The sequence below is a fragment of the Sturnira hondurensis genome, unplaced genomic scaffold (assembly GCF_014824575.4).
Source record: "Sturnira hondurensis isolate 20B ecotype Veracruz unplaced genomic scaffold, ASM1482457v3 Scaffold0018728, whole genome shotgun sequence".
Lineage (NCBI taxonomy): Eukaryota > Metazoa > Chordata > Mammalia > Chiroptera > Phyllostomidae > Sturnira > Sturnira hondurensis.
In genome coordinates this window covers 4902442-4916251 of record NW_028091359.1, presented here as the reverse complement: position 1 = coordinate 4916251, position 13810 = coordinate 4902442, and the positions used below count along the sequence as shown (strand labels likewise).

Below are 13810 nucleotides of genomic sequence, written 5' to 3'. Positions count from 1 at the left end.
CATAATCCACTTCTCCTGACAGTTCCTTTGTCTAGTTTTCTAAAGTGGCCTCTTTGCCCTCCCACCACCAACTGCCACCAAGGGCAGGTTTCTGGAATGCAGTGGCTGAAATTATTGATTCATCGGAAGTCTCTCTGCCTGGGCCATGCTGATTCAATGAGCTGCTGCTCCAAGGCCGCCCCTCCCGCCTGAGCATGTGGAAGGGGGTTGGGCTTCTGTTTCCAGTCATTCATAAAGCCTGTGCCTGCGTTCCTATTCAGTCTCAGGGGTTCAGACTCCATCCTGCTGGAGAGGGAGGGATCTTCATTAGAACTTTGTCCTTGCCAAAACCAAACATTTCCTACTACCCCCTTTCCTCTTGGACAGTATAGCGGGGGGGGGGGGGGCGGCGGGCGCTGGCGGGGGGCAGGGAAGGGGGACTGGCCCTGGTCCTCACAGGGTAATTATAAGGATTCAACGAACCAATCTCTGTCACTCTGAGCACAAGGGCTGGCACACAGAAGGTGCTTAACAAACGCTCCTGCCGTTGCCGTTGCCGTTGTTTTTATTATTGTTGTTTATCTGGAGTCCCGAGCTATTTAAGACAGGTGAATGCTTCACTTTCTTTTTCCCCCTGAAGACACCATTCTACAGGACAGCTGAGTGTGCTTTGAACACAGGGGTGGTGAGGGCATGGGGCCAGAAAGCATCAGGCTAGGGGACAATGGTCAGTGTCAGAGCTGGCTTCTAAATGGAACTAGGAAGGTTGGTGTTCAAAAGAGCCGAGCCTGGAGGGATGGCCAAGCAGAGAAGGCCAGTTAGAAACAACAGACGAGAGCGGCCAGGAAGTGTGCCTGGAACGTGGGAGTAGGAGGCTCCGGTCTGGCACCTCCGCCCCATTCACAGGATCAGAAGAGAGACACAGGGTGGGGAAAATGGAGAAAAAGGGAAAACAAGGAAGGGAGTTGGAACCAGCGGAAGTCATCATGTGTCAATGAGTGCTATTGTGAAGACACGCTGTCCAATGAGACAGGATGTCAGAGTGCAGAACCGGGCCACCCTTGTGAGGCCAGGGGACTTCAAGAGAGGGCTCTTGGAGGGAGAGGTGTGTGGTGGGAAGGGAGGATGATAAGTACGGCAAACAGTCTGACACCTCTCTGACCATCTGCCAGAGTGGAGCTCTGGCCTGCCCCTGACCTTGGACTAATCGCTAATTAGGTCCATGGGGACACAGGGGACTCAGGCTGTGCCTGATCTTCCAGCACAGTCACGTGGCTGGGTGAGTCATCCAAAAACAAAACATCTCATGCTAACTGCTGTATGGAGGCGTGAGTGGTTTCTCTAGAGCAAGTTGCTAAAAAAGATTATTTTATTTTTGTTCCTTCATTCAGTGTAGCAGCAACTCAGTAACACAAGGAAGGGGAAGGAGACAGAAAGGTGTAGTTCAGGGTAACACGCATCTCTGTGCTCTGAGCAGAGAGAGCCAGTAAGCACTGCTCCAAGCAGTAGGAAATCCAAACCACTGTGCAGGATGCATTCTGATTTTAGAGATTTAAAAATATTTTTTAGCCCTGCTGGTATGGCTCAGTGGGTTGAGCACAGGCCTATGAACCAAAGGGTCTCTGGTTCGATTCCCAGTCAGGAAACATGCCTGGATTGTATGCCACGTTCCCAGTAGGGGGCGCAAGAGAGGCAACCACACATTGATGTTTCTCTTTCTCTCTCCCTTCCCGACTCCAAAAATAAATAAATAAAATCTTTTTAAAAATGAAAAAAATATTTTTAAAGTGCATCAGAGCCAACTAAATGTAATATTTAACATCAGAAGGCATTTGTGTATAATTTACCTCCACCAATATTAAAATGTGTTATGGGTTGAACTGTGTCCCCCTAAAAAGATATGTTGAAGTCCTAACCCCCCAGTACCTAGGATTATGACCTTATTTGGAAACAGACTCCTTGGAGACATAACCAAAATAAAATCATTAGGGTGGGCCTTAATCCAATAAGGACGATGTGCTTATAAGAGGAAAACACTGCGTGAAGACCAAGACACAGAGGAAGAACGTCACATGATGAGAGAGGCCAGGACTGCTGTGTTGCAACTGGAGGGCAAGGAACACCAAGGACTGCCGGCCACCAGCGGAGGACAGGAAGATGCAAGGAAGGATTCTCCAATCTCGAAGGGAGCGTGGCCCTGCTGATACCTTGATTTCAGATTTCTAGGCTCCGGAGAGAATAAATTTCTGTTGTCTTAAGTTCCCCCAGTTACAGCAGCCCTAAGAACTTAATGCAAAATGGATTTGCATTTCCATGGCACACATGACATGATTTTGAAGAACATGGCCCTGAGATACTCTGCATAAGTGAGAAGAGCCAGCCTGGAACGAAAGCTTTGCTATGGTTAATCCATCTGTGGACAATGGAAAAGTGGCTAGTTTTACGCTTTTCTACACATGTATATAGATGCCGGCAGCATTCATTCATTCACTTAACAACTTTCTATTGAGCACCTAACTGTGCCCAGCACTCTCCCAGGCACTGGAGACACACTGGGGACCTAAACAAACCCATAACACATTTTAATATTGAGCTCCCGTGGAGCTCAAATTTTAATGAGGAAGATGAAAACAAAAACATACACCACCAAAGTACCATTTCAAAAAGTGCAGGGGCAGACCCCACCAATGACACTGTTTGAAAATAGAGCAGCATAAAGGAATGGTGGCACTGAGAGGGACAGTCTCCTTTAGAGAAAGGGGACAGGAAAGACCTCTCTGAGTTGACGTCTGAAAATGACATAGAGAAGGAAGTCACGGGAAAAGCTAGGGGATAAGACTGCAGAAAAGAGCATGACAAGAGCTAGATGGGCCACGGCCTCCTAAAGAAATAGTAGGAAGAGAGGGGAAGGAGGAGAGAGAGAGTGAAGGGGTTGGAGGCGCAGTCGGGGACCGTGAGTGACACCAGGACACTGTCAGCATGGTAGGGAGGATGGCTTTCACTCTGCACGTGGTGGGGAGCCCCTGGAGGAATTTGAGCAGAAGTGAGCAGGAAAAAGATCATCCTAACTACTGAGCAGGGGCAAGACCAGAAAGAGACCAATTAGGAAGCTATTACAATAATCCAGGCAACAGAGGACCTGGCTGGTGTTGGTGTCGATAGTGTGGTCAGACCCCAGATATGTTTGGGGACTCGCTGATGAATGGCATGTGGAGCATGATGGGAAGATGGGAAGGATTTTGCCCTGAGCAAGCAAATCCCTTTGGACAAAGTTCAGATGTTTCGATCACTGGTTCTACCCTTTCACAGACCCTTCAACCAGTAGATCCTGCCCTTGTAAGCAAAGCCAGATCATGTCTGGTTACCATCTTCAACTGGATTAATTAGATAGCCATGCGCTGAACACTCCACAAAGCCCATCCTCAGGGAGAGTCCTGTCTTCCGTACGGTTGTGATAACACCAGTCCCTGGGAAACACTGTAAGGGCAGAGGCCGTAAAACAATGAACACACTCGTCGTGTCTGTAACCGTGGGAGTGGTGGGCAAAGCATACAGACCCTGGCAAGCAGGATAGGTCTAAAGGCCCCAGGCAGCTGCTTCCTCTTCCTCGTGCTACCAAGTATTGGCAGAATGCTTATCTCAAGAGATGTTCAGTTTGAATGCAATAACATATGTGAAAGAACCATCCATCGCAGATACTCAATAAGTGTTGGTTTCTTCCCTCCTTGTAATCACTTCCTGCACTAGAAATGCCCATCCCACTCCCCTCTAGCTCAGGGTCAGATGAGAGAGAGCCCTTTGTCTACAATAGGATATAGTGAAGAAATCACTGGTCAGGAGACGGGAGCCCCCAGGGACAGACCCCACCAATGCCACTACACTATGGTCACTTCCCCTTGCAGGGCCTCCCTTTCTGCTTCTCAGTAAAACAAATGGTGTTCAATTAGATGACTTTCAAGCTGATGCCAGCCCTGAAAATTTATATTCCAACCAGAAAGCATCAATCGGGCAACCAGTACTCTCGGAAGCCTAGCCTCCCAGGGCTGAAGACCCCTCAAACAACGAATAAGGGTCCATTTCTTCCTACTGGCCTAACTGATAGATTGTTTCTTTTTTTCAACTACAGTTTACATTCACTATTATTCTGTATTGGTTCCAGGTGTATGGCATAGTGATTAGACCATCATACACTTTACAGACATTCCCCTGATGTTTCCAGTACCCGCCTGGCACCACACAGTTATTACAGTGTTATTGACTATATTTCTGATGCTATATTTTCACCTTTTTCACCCACTCCCCTGACATCCCTCCCCTCTGGCAACCAGCAGTCTGTTCTCTGTATCTGTGAGTCTGTTTCTGTTTTTTTTTTAATTATTATTTACTGATATTGTTTTTTAGATTCCACATGTAAATGAAATCCTATAGTATTTGCCTTTTACAAATGAGCATTTTGGGTCTCTTCCCATACACCCCCATAAGTGGAAACACTGAGTCATAAGGCAGTTCCATTTCTAATTTTTGAGGACCCTCCACACCGGTTTCCAGAGTGGCTGCACAGCATGGTCCACACGAGGGTTCCACATCTCTCAGTGGCCGAACTGATGTTTGAGTCAAACGCTGCATCTCAAGTTCTGGAAAAAGTTACCGGTACAGGCCCCACCTCCCATCTGATTCAGTGAGGGCACAGGAGAGGCAAGCCTGTACCAAGCTCTGCTTGAGGCCCGGCCCCACGGCGCCCTGTTGGTGACCTCCTTGGTAATCAGCTGTGCAGTTCCGCCGCTCTCCCTCCTCCAGCTCATGCCTTGTGGATACGGACAGCTGTCGCCGGTCCTCCCTGCCAACCTGGCAAATTGGTCGCACCATTTGAGAGGACAATTTGGCAACACCTATTAAAATTTAAATTTAAAATATTCACGTCCTTTGACCCAGCAGCTTCAGTTCAAGAAGTTCATCCTGTAGAAACACCTGAACAAAGGGGCATCATGATGAACAGGGTTACCGCCTGCAGTTTTATTTGTAGTTGCAGGTAACTGGGGATGATCCCGACGTCTGCCTACAGGGAACTGGTTAAGAAAGTTCAGTCTATCTATATGACTATGCCTTCTGGTTAGAGCTATAGCTCTTGGGATGAATAATGGGAAGCCATAAACGGACATAAAAAGATGTCTATGTATATTATTAAGTGGCAATGATCCTATTGTGGGTGATCCTGCTTGAGAAATAAAATAATGATAACTACTGTATTTTGCCACGCACTTTTTGGCCCAAATTTTAGAGAGAAAAATAAGGATGTACATTATACATGGGTAGTACCTGAAATACCTTGTATCTGTTCTTGTGTTTTGTAATTATTTGTTACATAAAATTTCTTGTACCATAACACGATCAAATAAATGCAAAATAAATGCTAAAATTCTGCCCTGGCAGTTGTGGCTCAGTGGATTGAGTGCCGGCCTGCAAACCAAAGGGTTGTACATTCAATTCCCAGTCAGGGCACATGTCTGGGTTGTGGGTCAGGTCCCCAGTACGGGGTGTACAACAGGCAACCACACACTGATGTTTCTCTCCCTCTCTTTCTCCCACTCTTCCCCTCTCTCTAAAAATAAATAAATAAAATCTTTAAAAAAATAAATGTCAAGATTCCTTTATAATACCGAAAAAGTATCTAAATATAAATAAATAATTGAATTTAAAAAATTAAAAGATTATTTTCCTGAAAGTTTGGGCCATAACATGGGTACACATTATATACAGCAAAACATAGTGTGCGTGTGTGTGTGTGTAAAATCTCCACGAATTCCATTAGCAAAGAGATTTTGAGTTGACTACATGGACCTTTACAGTGGCTACTAAATGTGCCTTTTGCTAAACTTCCGGAGCTGTCTTCTAAGATGAACTTTTTCAAGCATGTTTTTAGCTGCAGACCTTCCTTCTTTCTCTCCAAAAATCCTTCCATGAAATTTCATGTTATTAATCAGTTAAAGGAAAACTTCTCCAGCTGATGGCGGGGAGGGGCAGGAGCAAACCAAAGTCTCTCCTTTCATCTCCTCCGCCCACTGTCAGGCCCTGAGACACCAAGAGACTGAGGCCTAGGGGTAACATGACTTGTTCAAAGTCAACCAGAAAATTGATGGAAAAGCCTGCAGAGCCACGAATCAAATACAAGTTTCTCAATTCCAGACCCACAGATCTTTTCACACTGTTCTTTTTTTTCTATATGAACGGAAGTAGCTTTTGTATGTTTAAAAATGTTATACAAATTTAAGAAATGCACATATGCATGTGAATTATATGTGCAAGAGAGAAGATCTGAATAGAACCCCCAATCCCAGCAACAGTGGACAGAGGGAGGAAGAGCATCAGAAGGGAGCCAGCTATTTCACTATTTCACCGATGTTTGACTTTCTCATAACGAGCACATACCATCTCACTCTCTCCTTGAATGTCTGAATGTTTTTACTAACTGAACTGAGAAACGCTGAGAGGAAGGGGCAGTGGTCTTTGTGTGGGAACACGACAGAAAGCAGAAGACCTACGATGGGATTTTTTTTAAAGGTAGAATAGCCCCAGGTTTACTTAATAAGTTTTGGTTCCAAGGATTGGGACTTACCATATTTGGTCACAAACTGTCCGTTGCTTTTAGGACCAAGAATAATAAAAGTGCTGGTTGCTATAAAACTCTCTCCAATATCCTGAAGATATTACTACTTAGCACTTGGGAAATCTAATGGCTTAAACTACACGGCCCCAATGCATCTATCCAATTAGAAAACTTAGACATTAGAAGTTGGATCCAGGTTTCATGGATGTAGCCCTCTTCAGAAGCCTCCTTTCAGGGCAACTAGCTCAACACCTGAGGAAGATGGAGTAACCTTGGGTGACTTCTTAGACTTCTGACACGTACTAACAACAAGGAATCTCAAAAGTTTCACACTAAGTGCAAGAAGCCAGACTCAGAAGGCTACGTACTGTACGACTTCATTTACGTGACATGCTGCAAATGGCAGAACTGGAAGGACAGGAAACAGACTGGTAGTTTCCAGGAACTAAAAATGGGAAAAGAGAAACGGATGACAAAGGAGCTCTAGGGAACTGCTTAGGGCGATGGAAATATTCTTGATTATGGTGATGGTTATGTGAATGCATGCATTTGTCAAAATTCACAGAACTATCCACCTAAAAATTACTTTTACTTTATGTAAATTACACCTCGATAAACTTAACTTTTTAAAAAAGAATGTTCCTGGAGAGACTGTGTGCATGGAGAGAAAGGCAGATTTTATCAACTGTTTTGCTGGCGAGTTGCACATTTAAATAAATACCAGCATTTTACACAGGGAGACTAGGCAGTGTGATTTCCCTGCTCCCATCTGCATTTCCACGTCTGACCTGAGCTCCATCAGGCCCGGTGATCTTCCCGCAGGAGGGGTCAGGGTTCAGGAGTTGGGAAAAGGGGAGATGGGGTGAAGGAGACGACAGGGGACAGGCGGCAGAGGAGGTTGGATCAGCTCAAGTGGTTTATCCCTGAAGCTGCTCAGTCATTCCCCCAGTTAATTATCTGTCTGCTGATTCATGAGTTGCGGCTCCTGTGGGCATGCTTCCTCACTATTCCTGCCAGCAAGGGCAGCAGGGTTCTTAGAGCTGGGAGGGGATGATAACCAGAGATCCCGAGTCGGGTGGGGAGTTTCAGAGGAGGAATTTCTACTAGGAAATTCCAGAGTCATATCCAGACTCCCCCTCCTTGCTGTTGCCTCCTGGCCCCATCATATGCTGTCCCCAGGTGACCTCTGCCACTTGCACTCACAATTTTGAGGGGGATAAAGGAGAACACTGCTCTCCTGATTGTCTCCTCCAGCCAGGAAGAGGGGGAGGCAGACACTTCAGAAAGGTCCCCTGACTTTCCAGCACCCTCAGATCAGAGGTCTAAATGGTGCAATAGTGCACAGGTCCAAATTCCCAAAGAATTCGTGGTCTCAGCTGTATTTACTATCCTCCAGAATGCCCAGGTGGGGCACTTGAGGACCTTCTGTGAATGAAGGCAGATATTCCACTACTGAGTTTCTTAAAGCGAAGCACATCACCTCTACATGCCTTTTCCTAGCAGTCCATAGGTATTTATGTTGCTGCCTACATGCCCAGCACTGGGCACAGAATGCTGACCAAATAACTATGTCCTCCTCACAGAATCTGAAATCTGGTCAATGTCTTTTGCCTTCCCCTTTAGCTAGAGATAGGATTTAAAGTTTTCTCATGGACAAAGCAAATGTATAAGCCTCTCTCTTCCTTGGCCTGTTTTGTGGGTTTTTGATCGGTCACAATGGCTGAGACACGCCAAGCCACCGAGAGGGAATGGTTGAAATCAGAAGCGGCTCCCTGTTACACAGCTGTGGGAAAAGGGACCCGCCTCGGTCTCATCCTTGGAGCCTGGATTGCACACACTCATGATACGGCGACAGCTCTTGCCTCCCGTGCATCGTAGCTACCAGGGATAGCAAGAATAATGACAACAGTAGTTGCCACTTATTGAATAGTTATTGTGTGCCTTTATCTCATTTAATTAGCATAATCATAGGAGTATTGTTTTCTTCTCGTTACAGAAGAGGAAACTGAGAACTCAAGCGATTAAGTAACTTGTCCAAGGTCCCACGGCCAATGAGTTAAAATCCAGAATCAAACCCACATTGGACTGGCTTTGAGCCATAGCAGCCCTTTCCCCAGTCAACAAGCTTTCCACCCATGTCTCTTCAGGCCCAGAGGGCTGCTGCAGAGGACTCAGGTGTCGAGTTTCTGAAATACAAACTCAGGAGGAGAAATCAGCATCTCAGCTCAGAACTAATCTACTTAGATGGTGAGAGCAAATAAAACTCCCTACCCAATTAGGTCCCAGGTGAGAATAAAGACCTACATATGGAGAAGCCAAAACCCAATACTTCTGGAGTGATGCTATCAAGATCACCTATGTGCATAAATCCCAAAACTCAATTCTACCCTCAGCCAACTTCTCTTCTCCCCATTCCAGACTCTACTATTCTGGGGCAGTGTCTCCTTGCCATCCATACCCAGCCCTTTCTTTGTCCCTTCAATCCTGTGTGTCCCAACATAACTCTCAGACTCTCATCCTACCCCCTGCTTCCTCAGGGGTCTTTAACACCAGCACTGGCATGGGGGGGGTGTTTAAATACGGAAAGTCTGCTTGTACTGGGGGCTCCTTACTCAGGAAGTCTGGCTGTAGCACCCATGATCTTAAACACTACTCTGCCCTGCCTGCTGGAGGAGCCCTGGGGACTAGCCCAGCACAACCGTCACCACTGCTGAAATCACGCGTCCGTGGACAGATCTCCTGCCAGATATTGAACACAAACTTAGTTAGATACGTCGATGCAGTGGAATCCTACATAGATCATGACAAGCATGTAAGCGAGATCAACAAAAGATACACTAAGGCTGAGGGGTGGAGAGAAAGACACCAAAATAACATACACTCTTCACCCTCACTGATATTGAGCCATGAACTACACTAGGCTCTATCTGTTCTTACTTCACTACACTTACTTCTAGAACTGTTGTGTGTGCGTGTGTGTGTGTGTGTGTGTGTATATAATGTATATATATATATATATATATGTATATATGTTATGTGTATACACACACACATAGTGATTAGACTCAGAAATCATCCAGAAAATCAGGAAGCTGTGGATATGAAAGGAAAAGAAAACAAAAAAATGGGTTAAGTTCACGGAGCAGGCTCTTTATAAGAGACAGCTGAGTCGGCCTTGCCTATCTCTCCACTGGCCCATCAACAGCAGGCAGCGTCTGAACCAAGGCTCTAACAACGCCCTGGGCAGGATGCTGGCGACTCCTATTTCTGTGCCATGGTCGTCAGGTGCTCGCTGCAGCCTTAAAAAATCAGTTGATTATTTGAGCTTCTACCACATGGGAAGCTTCAGTAATAACAACTTCTCTGTAACTCCTCGGTCAAGATCATGGTTCACGGGATGTGGTCATGGGTGTATACTTCTTTCCAAACTCATCAAGTTTCATACATTAAATATGTACAGTTTTTTGTACGTCAATCATATCTCAGAAAAAGGGCTTTTTGAAAGAGGTATTGCCTTGTCCTGTATAATCTTTTACACACACACACACACACACACACGCACACACACTCACACACATCTTAAGGGCAGTCATCGAAGTATTTCTGAATAGCTATGTCTGAAATGGACTTATTGATGAATCTTACTTAAAAATACTTTCTGCAGGGACTAAATTGTTACAATGAGCACCACTTCTTTTATTACAAGTCTGTAAATGAACACTTGTGCCTCCTTCGCACGGGAAGGCCCGGGAGGACGAGGAGCCAGCGTCCGCCCTGGGAAGCTCACCAGGGCTCCGGGAGAACCTCGGGCGGCACCCGCAGGCTGCGCCGTGCTCTGCCCTCCTCAGCACCAATGAGGCCAAATGCCAACTGCCTTGGCCGTTGACAGTGTGTGCAGAAGCAGGAGAGACAAAGCCAGGGATCTACGCCAGCTTCAGGGACCCCAGGCGTGGCTCCTCGCACACCCCGGAGAGATTTCGAACGTGAGGTCTGTACCGGAAGCAGAGGCATCGCTACCACCCGGAACAGAGTCCTCATTCTTCTCCGAATCGCTCCCGCAGGGAGCCACCAAGTTTTAAAATAAAAAGAAAAGGGAGAAAGTGTAACCCAAAGGAAAAAGAGGAATGTCGAGGAACTGGCAAACCCGCGCGCGCACGCTCTCATTTGAGAAACTACAACCACACGCCCCCGCCGACGCGCGGGAGCAGCCCTGGGAAGCCGCGCTCGCCCCGGCCGCCGCGGCCAGTCTCCACCCCAGGGCCCGGGACACCTGTGCGGAGCGCAGCCCGCGTGCACGCGGGGCCCGCGCACCGCGCACGTCCAGGCGGCCGGGATGCGCCTAACCCGGCTACCGGCCCCGGCGTCCCGCAGGACGCAGCCCTGACCCCGCCACGGCGGGGCGGGGCAGGCCCCTGGCTCCCGGCTCCGACGGCCTCAGCCTGGCCCCGCTCCCTCCTCGCGCAACCCGCCGGACCCGCCCGCCGGGTTTTCCTGCTCCGAGTCCGAAAACCTGGCTGCGGTAGGATGAGCGGCGCGGAGCGCTGGGAGCGCCGGGAGCCTCACTCACCTCCCGCGCCGACGCCCGCCAGCGCCCCCAGCACCAGCACCGCGGCCCAGAGCGGCCGCGCTCGCATCTCGTCCGCCCGCCGCCACGCTCCGCCTCGGCCGCGCCCGCCCGCCGCACAGCTAGGAGCAGCGCCCGCGGCCGCTTTTCCCGCAGCCGGAGGGGAGGGGACGCAGTGGGTGGGACGCAACGGGGCGGGCCACCGACTTGCGCTTCCTTCCCTGGGGCCCTTTTCTGGACCCTGAGTCGGAGAGGGGGCGGTGGAAAACCGCGCCATCTCTCCCACCGCGTCCATCCGCAGGCGAGACGTGGCTGGGACCAGAGCGAGTCCATGGGCAAGGCACGTCCTCCGCAGACGTGCTCCCAGGGGCCCCGCTCGTGCACTTGGTGCGCTTGGAAAAGCCAGGAGCCTGTGGCCCCTCTTCTGATCTAGTTCCACATCCTCAGAGACACCCACCTGGCTTTCTCTTTCACCTGCATTGCTCTTTGCCTGCGGCCTCTGTGTATTGTGCATTGACATTTTCACGCATTTAATTGGCAAATATTTGTTGAACGCCTACTCTGTCAGTCACTGTTTTAGTCCTTTATTGGTCACTAATTTTTCCTTTGGTTAGTTCGGTTTTCAGGTAGACTATAAGTCTCCGGGGACAAAAATCTCATCTCCAGCTTGTATAAGCAGTGATGTCCATACAGGTCTCTCTCTACAAATTCTTGCTCACACAAGTGAGTATCTGAGGAACATTTCGGGGCACAGTTCAGTAGTGCCACCACCACCACCCTCCTCACCCCTTTTACGCGAAGGGATACGTTCCAAGTCCCCAAGTGGGTGCCTATAAATGTAGATATCCCCAAACCCTGTATATTCTGTTTTCTTCACTATATATACATAACTTTTCACTTACAGGAAGCACTTTATGACTTCTCCTTGACAAATCAAAATTGCCAGCACCACACTCTTGCACTCTGGGACTATTAATAAGTAAAATAAGGGTTACTTGAAAACAAGCACTGTGATAATGTCACCGTCGTCCTGATAACCAAGAGTGGGCAATGGTACAGTACAGCCTGGACAAAGGGACAGCTCAGGTTCCTGTCAGGACAGAGGCCTGGAGGTCTACTCAAAACTGCACCGGATTTCCAACTCACAAATTCTGTAATTTTGGAATTTTCCATTCAATATTTTTAAGAATTTATTTATTTATTTATCTTTAGAGGGGAAGGAGAGAGGGAGAGAAACATTAATGTATGGTTGCCTTTTGTGCATTCCCTGCTGGTAGTTAGCCTGCAAGGAACCAGCCTGCAACCCAGGCATGTGCCCTGACTGGGAATCGAACCGCGATCGTCTGGTTCACAGGCCCACGCTCAATCCACTGAGCTAGGCCAGCCAGGGTTTGTTTGTGTTTTTTTTTATCCATTCAATATTGATATCGGACTACACTTGACGGTGGGTAACTGACACTATGGAAAGCTAAACCATGGATAAAGGGTGACTACTGTATATTCTCTCCAAACTCAAAGTCACAGGCTTCGGAGCTTTATCATATTTTCCTCACCCCATCCCCAGCCCCGCCAGTCCTTCCTCTTGGTCTCTTCGTCTTCCCCAAATGAGAAACATCAGGAAACTCAAAGAGGCAAAATGCTAGTAGTCCTGTGAGGCAGAACGCCACCAGGGAGTGGCTGGGGCTGGTGCAGGCTGTGGAATGAGTAACTCTGAAACAAAGCTTAAGGCCTCAGTGAGGATCTGGAAGTCTCTCCAGTTCCTGGCCCCCATAAGAATGTTCAGGCTGCCCCTGAGCTTCCGTAAGCCCTGTCTTTAGACTGGCCGGGACTCAGCTCTGCCTCATCTCTCACCCTAGGCCAGGAAGATACCTTCCCCAAACATTCCATGCCTTTTTATCTGACTTCTTTTTTCCACCTGAATATTCCACTTATCTTTCAGAACCTCTCAAATGTCATGTCTTTGACATAATCTCATCTGATATCGCCCTTCCTCCAGCCCCTCACTCCACAGAGATGGACACGGCCTAATCAGTGGAAATGTCATTTACAATTTGCAAGGGGGCAGAGGAAGAGCCAGCCCACAAAGCGTACCTGAGCTTCCTAACCTGGGCTTTGAGCCTCCGGCTCCGCACACTTCCCCTAGCTGGTGGAAAGCTTGTAGGCCAGAAGCCATTTCAACAGCATTGCCATTGCTCCTGGAGCAAAATCCAAGTCACGCAGCCTGTTTACATATCTGCTGATGTATTTATTTATTTGCTTATTACATATATGTGTGTATATATATATATATATATATAGTCTTTCTGGAAGAAATCTAGCCACTGTTAACATAACAAGAACAGTTTGCTGATATTGATGTAACCTGGCAGCCAAGAAAAACGGACTGCAATGTGCATGTGTGAACAGTGACAACGTCACTGTACTAGTCAGCGGGGGTGGTAGGTGCCTTTGAGTGAGCATGTGTACTGTGTGGCATTGCATTCAAAATGAGAGAGTAGAGCAACATCTGCATCAAATTGTGCATTAAATTTGAGCATTCCTCCATGGAAATTATTCAGATGATTCAGAAGTCTGTAGCTATGGGCAGCTGGTGATCGGCAGCTTCATCACAACAATGCTATTGTATCATGTTTTCTGCAGAGTTTTTTGGGTGAAACATCAGA

At 47.7% G+C, this 13810-nt stretch overlaps 1 protein-coding gene across 1 annotated transcript in view; it reads right to left on the bottom strand.

The window, feature by feature from the left end:
• Nucleotides 1-11456, bottom strand: part of ITGB3 (integrin subunit beta 3) — a 44959-nt gene extending 33503 nt beyond the window's left edge. The window contains exon 1 of the mRNA XM_037070002.1: nucleotides 11151-11456. Coding sequence (XP_036925897.1) covers nucleotides 11151-11442 — 292 coding nt within the window. The 5' untranslated portion in view covers nucleotides 11443-11456. The remainder of the gene's footprint in view (nucleotides 1-11150) is intronic.
• Nucleotides 11457-13810: the final 2354 nt, after the last annotated feature.